Genomic DNA, 6,514 nt, shown 5'->3' with positions numbered 1-6,514 from the left:
AGTTCCGGATTGTGCTTAAATTGCATTCATCCATCCGATTGCTTTCGGCTTGAAACATGAATCCGGTGACATTTCTTTCCTGTACAGCATGAGTAAATAGCTCTTTTGGCAGAAGCAGCTCAAAGATGTTCAATTATTTAATGCCTATTGGCTTGAAGATAAAAATGGCTCATGCAGGCTCAAGAAAACCTAAGGTCGGTAAAGGTTCCTAGAGGCTGTGTGCTTGTGGGAGGCGACTTTACATGAGACTTCGCGGAGGGGCAGCTGAGGAGGCACATTTGTCTTCTTTTCCTCCCTGTGGCACAACAGACTGTATTTCCAAGTAGCTAGCTGCCTCTATGCATCCAGTCCCCACAGACTAACAATGTGACATTGATGCTCTTGCCATTAAGCAGCGGTGAGGCTGCTGAGTGCTCTTCCCTTGCGCTTTGGCTTATCCTGTGACTTTGCACAGAGAAGACCAGATGAGCTCAGCCAGTCCCAGAGACCCAAGAGTGAGAGACTTCACTAAGTGTCAGATTATTTACCATGTAACACCAGAAAACAGGAAAACCGTCTTGGTTTGAAATTGTCCCAACATCTCCCGTGTCCACATTTATTTCAGATCCTTCCTGTAACTTGGTTCTTACTACAGGTCCCTTCAAATCCCTTGTGGAATTTAATGTAAATACAGCTAAAAAAATTATATATTTGCTGGGCAGTGGTGGCACTTGCCTTTAATCCCATCACTCGGGAGGCAGAGGCAGGCAGATCTCTGTGAGCTCAAGGCCAGCCTGGTCTACAAAATGAGTTCCAGGACAGCAGAGCCACATAGAGAAACCCTGTGTCGAAAATCTCCAGGGAAAAAAATCTATTTAAGCCAAGGATGTAAATACCTCAGTTTAATTCTGTAACGATCACTCATTGTTTTAACAACGTCAATGAGGGATAAAACTTTAATATTATTTTAGAGAGCAGTTCTACATCTTTCCATTTTCCTCCCTCCCTCCCCATGCTTTCTTTCTTTCTCACTTGGTCTCATGTAGCCCAGGCTGGCCTTAAATTCCTGCCCCTTTAACCCCCACCCTTCCAGTGCTAGAGTTGCAGACACATGCCAGCCATCACATGTACGTGCTTTGTTCTACACTTTCTACCCTCCCAAGATTTTTTTTTGTCCTTGGAAATTTTTAAGAAACTTATGACCCCCAGGAGGTTCTGTATGAGCGCCATGTGACTAATTTATTCAGCAAATATGCCCTGAGCACACTCTTATTGTAAAGTCACTATGCAAACTGGAACACTAGGGGCCAACCTTTCAAAGACAAACTCTCAGTTTAAAGAAGTCTGACTACTACAAGACTGAAGAATATCTGAAGCAACAAAAGAGAAAATGAAGCAAAAACAACCTGACAGTCAATTAAAAAGTGAACAGCAAAGTTGTACAGTGATTTAATGTGGGTTCCTTCTCCTAGGAATTGAGGTCATTTTCCCCATTTCTATAAAACTGAAATAAAATGCACTATATGGCATAAACTTTTAAGATGGTGTTACATGTAATATACAATCTGGGACTGCATGAAGATACTGTGGGTTTGTGTGGGGCATGATACACATGTTTGAATGTGTGTGTGTGTATGTTCAAGTGCAAATGCACAAATTCAGGTTGCCAGGCTTGGGTGGCGAATGGTTGACTTGCTGATCCATCTCTCTAGCCCCCAACCAACCGTTTTCAATAGAAATAGAAATAAACCAAAGGACACCTAAAAGGAAAATTAATTTATATGCTCTTACAAGAAAATTTGACTTTTATTTACTGTTTTACATATTTAGTCTACAGAAAAGTATTTTCAATAAAAGATAACATTTTATATTCATGTTCACAATGTACAATGACATCTTCAAGTCGGGAGATTACATGACTCTATGACATATAGTTCAAGGAAATGAAGTAGAAAGAGATACAGAAAAAAGAAATATAGAGACAAGCTCCCTTAGCCACAGACTAGCACAGACCCAAGACAGGTGACATATTTAGTCAGGTTTCCATAGCTGATAACTGTGTCTGAATGGTCTGGTGGACTCAATGTAATTAAGGACTGGATTGACTTCAGTCAGCTAGAAGCCTGTTTTAATATTTAGCTTGAGCTGAATAAGTTTTTTCCTATCATTTAGTGTGTCTGCGAACTGTGTAGAACTGAGGACATGTCTCAGGACTACACCCTCTCTTTCCACTCTGGGTGTTGACCACAGGTAGTCAGGTTTGGCATTAATGCCTTTGCCCACTGAGCCATCTCCCTGGCCCCAGACTGAAATTTCGAGCAGCAAAAAACTTAGTGTTAAAGTTCATCTTCTGATTCTTGGTCAGAAGAATCAGAATCAGTTTTCTGAGGCTGTCTCTTGATGTTGATAATTAAATCAATGGTTAATATTTTCATCAAACACTGAAGAACGGAAGTTAGTAATTGGTACTTACCAGCTACTGACTCGAAGCCTGACTGACTCCTTACCATGGGTTGACTGGCTTGTAGTGCATGGAGAGACCGCATGTATATGTGTGGGAAACTGTCTTTTCCCTTCTTAGCCTTATAAAGGATTTTAGGGATGCCTAAAAGAGCATCAGCTACTAACATGCTGATGACAGTTTCATCTGATTGTTGGCATTGCTTGGCATAGTTGAGAAGGTAGTAATGCATCAAAATCTCAAAATGTCCACCCACTGGCAGAACACAGCCTGCTGGCACAGCTGATGAACAATAACCCTGGGAAGTACAGGTATCTAGCGACTTGTGTATCACTGGCGACATGTACCCCTTTATGGGATTATCTGTGATCTGTAAATGTTTGAAAGAAATTTCTGTTCTAGTGTCTTCTGCTGTAGGATTTCCAGTGGAATTATTTTCAATTAACAGTTCACAGTTACCAATTATCCCACTTTTTTCTGGAGACAAGCACTTCAGTATTTCATGTGTTTGGAATGGATCTATTGGTGTCTCCTTATGTGCTGACCATTGCTTACCTGCTATCAATTCTGTATCTGAAATCCCCAAACTTGAATATACTTCTAAATGTGTTTGAGTTTCCAATTTATTTTTGTTCTTTGTTACTATGTCCTGATGCTTATCAGTTTCTGGTGAGTGATTACACTCTCTGCTATTGTCATAAGCAAGAGGACTTGGCTTACATTGCTGTTTGGTTTGTATGGTGTAACTTAGATCAAGGACAGTAAAGAGCTGCCGAAGCATTTTAAATGCTCCATGAAAAGCTCTCTCATGTTGTTGAACAAGACCCAGAACCGGTCCACAAAGGATCATACAGTGAGGTATAAATGTACATGTGCTAATCAAGCCAAGATGAACATACCTCTTGGATCTAAGGATGAAGGGTTTGCAAAACTTCACCAAAGTACTATCAGAAATTTCACACTGTGAAGTGACCTCTGGTAGGACACAAGGAGAAAGACCAGTGACCCTCTGGACAAGGAAAACTTCTTCAGATGATAAACACTCTACCACGGATATGTTATTAAGTCTTGCACAATAAATAACTAGGTCTGGCTGCTTCACGCTGGACAGGAGCAGTTTTACATTCTTACTACACAAGTGGTTCATTATTGTTTTTGTCCTGTCCATGATCCAACACTGAGATGCCTGAAACTGTGTTTCTGAACTGAGAACAAACTCTGAGCCAGACGATGAAAACAGAGGCTGGAGGACTTCTGTTACTATCACCATCCTAATGTCACCATCTGCTGGGCAGTACACAGAAAAGTCTCTGGGAAGCACAAGGCCATCCACGATTCTTGAATCGGAAACAGGAAGGCCTGTCACACCAACTTTCAGCTCTACAAAACAGTTGTCCAACAACTCAAATACTTCAACCCCACTTTCAGAAGCCATGCACTTGAAAACGTAGTCACACATCAACTGTGAAATGAATCTGTGATTGTTTCTTCCCACTCTTCCACAAAAGTATGCTTCCAGGAGCAACTCTAGAGAGCACCTACACAGTGTTCTTCCTTCAGCAGATGAAGACAAGACAGACAGGTAGTGCCTGCTTAAGTATTGGTCTACAATACAACCTAGCGTTTGAGTCTGAAACGCTAGTAGGGCCTGGGAAATAGATTTCCACTGACAACAGTTTTTCCAGTGCCTTTCATGGCTCTGAATATTTTCAGAAGTGAATGAATCTTTTTCTTTTTCTCCGATTGCATTTAGTCTTCTGAGTAAATGGCAAAGAAAAATAATAAATGTTTTGGCACCATCTCCTGTGGTTTTAAGGTGACTGGAAACACACGTCACTACCATCCTGTATAAGAAGGGGAAAACATAACTCAGATTTTCTGTGTTGGTGCCAAGTTAAACCCCTATTTTCACAGCTACAGGCATACAGACTGCCTTTCTGACATACAGACTTAGCTTTACTTTTTATTTTAACTACTTTATTCTAGGGTCCCAGGGATGGGGAAAGAGTGAGACCTGTTCTATATAGGTGATGAGGTTTCGGGCCCAGGACTAGTAGTTTGAGCAGCTCTCTACGTCTCAACTAGTTTTATCCAAGTCCACGGCCTCAGGACCCACTGGGAGGCTGAGGTGAGCGAGCGCCTACCGGACTGCAGGAGAAGCGAGGTACCTGGCTAAGGGATGCTCTAAGTGCAGCGCCTCCAGGAGGCAGCCTCCATCCCTGCTAAGCAGCACCTCGCCGGTGGGCTTCGTACACAACACTTGGCCGCCCTCGGGCCCCACGCAGCGGTTCGCGATGCCTTCTAGCACTTCGGCCACCCGCAAGGCCGCCGTTACGGACCCCTGGGACGCCATGGATACAGAACCGTGGGAAACGGTAGATAGAAAGTCAGGACCGTGGGAGGGCGGAAACGGAAGAGGCAGGGAGAAGGGCGGAAGTGCAGTAGCCAGGCGTGTGTGGTTTGGCCCGCGCGACGCTCGGCGGAGGAGCCCAAGGCCCTGCCGCCGGTGGGGTGGAGCGCGCCAGCCGTGGGCGGAGACTCGAGTGATCCTCGGATGTCTTTCCCTTCCTGGTTCACGCCCCTCAGGCGTCCCTGGCTACTGCACCGCTAGGTCTCTGCGGGAAGGGCTCGGGTGAGGGGGCGTGGGTCCCGCCCCCATCTCGGGCTTACTTCTCTAGTGCGCTGCTGCCTCGTTTGCTCACCTTGCCTTCACACAAACGTTTTTGGGATGCAGGAGACATCGCCATTTCTAGGCTTGTGTCTTCCATTGGGGTGTGCTACCTTGTCGGCGTTCAGGTATGGAAGAAACCCCACCTAGTTTAACCACTTTAGCAGAAGTAAATGTTTGCCCTTTATTCACATCGATGATCAGTCGTACTATGTACGATTCAACACATTAACCTCGTGTTCTGCATACAATTCCAAAGCAGAAAAGTTTCATGTATTAAAACACAGAGGCTTCAGGGAGCGCATAAGCGCTGGATCCAGGGACCATCTGTGGTCCCTGCTTTCCTCATCTTAAAACAAAACAAAACAAAACCAAATTGAAGTAACACACACTTAACAAAACAAAAACCCTTAAAGTTCCGTGGTGGACACACTAGAAAGTTTTTTGTCCGGTTTCTAACCCGAAATAGAGTCAAGTATTTGTTATTTACTCACAAAATTCTTATGGTGGATCATCACTCTTGGGCTGTTATACCCACAGGAAATGAATGCAGAACAAACATGTCAGTGTTAGCAGGAAAGTGATCTTGTAGATATTCAATGACATTTAACTGACTGCAGTTTCCTTACTCCACATGGCCATTATTTCTAGAAATAGCAAGTGGATTCTGAGGGGCAAGACAGAATGGGGAGAAAGGAAGACAAAATCAAGAGTAAAACTTTCCTGGGGCTTATCTGAAGTTTACTCAATAACTCAATATGGGCTCTTCAGTAATAAATGACTGGAGGGGAAAACAGCATTTCAGTGTTTAATGATGATTTTTTTTTTCCTGGTTGCATTCATTCATCACTGGGCATTATCTTTAGACTTAAGTAGTGGGTTATTTCAAACATTTAAACAGTACCATCAAGGGTCTACTGAAGTGCACTGTGTAGTCAGGATTCACAAGGCTTTTACATGAAAAAAGACAGACTGCCTTTATTCTTACTGTATAGTTTTGGGGGTCATTTAGATATGCGGAGCCTCATTTTTTGTGTATGAAATATGTATAATTTCCACTTATTTAAAAAAAGAATATAAAGTATCAAGTAAAACATACATTAGAGATTGTCAAAATTCCTGTCAAGCCTGTACCTATCTCTCTCTCCCTCTCTCTCTCTTTTACTCACACACTCACACTCACACACACACACACACACACACACACTAAATAAGAGGATTAATTTAGTACATTATGCATTAATACATTATATCAAGAGTCACTGGATCACAGATTGCTCTTTTAAAAAAGTTTATTTAGAATACCTACTTGTAGAAGTTAACATAATTTTACAGATCATTAGAAAAATTCATTTCTCTCTGCAAACATAACAGGTTAGGAATAATAGATTAGAAATGTATACATT

The 6,514-nt window shown here is 42.6% G+C and overlaps 1 protein-coding gene across 2 annotated transcripts; it reads right to left on the bottom strand.

Moving 5' to 3' along the window:
* Positions 1-1,761: 1,761 nt before the first annotated feature.
* Bbs10 (Bardet-Biedl syndrome 10) lies at positions 1,762-4,891 on the bottom strand. Of its 2 annotated transcripts, none has more exons than XM_031349929.1 (2): positions 4,585-4,891; positions 1,762-4,284 (listed from the first exon to the last, which is right to left on the bottom strand). In XM_031349929.1, the coding sequence occupies exons 1-2, from the start codon at positions 4,791-4,793 to the stop codon at positions 2,316-2,318; spliced, it is 2,178 nt and encodes a 725-aa protein (XP_031205789.1). In that variant the 5' UTR covers positions 4,794-4,891; the 3' UTR covers positions 1,762-2,315. The 2 variants fall into 2 exon arrangements, with proteins under 2 accessions (XP_031205789.1, XP_031205787.1); XM_031349927.1 differs by having other exon boundaries at positions 4,609-4,888.
* Positions 4,892-6,514: the final 1,623 nt, after the last annotated feature.

This window comes from Mastomys coucha, unplaced genomic scaffold (genome assembly GCF_008632895.1).
Source record: "Mastomys coucha isolate ucsf_1 unplaced genomic scaffold, UCSF_Mcou_1 pScaffold4, whole genome shotgun sequence".
In the NCBI taxonomy this organism is placed as follows: Eukaryota; Metazoa; Chordata; class Mammalia; order Rodentia; family Muridae; genus Mastomys; species Mastomys coucha.
This window is presented reverse-complemented; position numbering and strand designations above follow the sequence as displayed.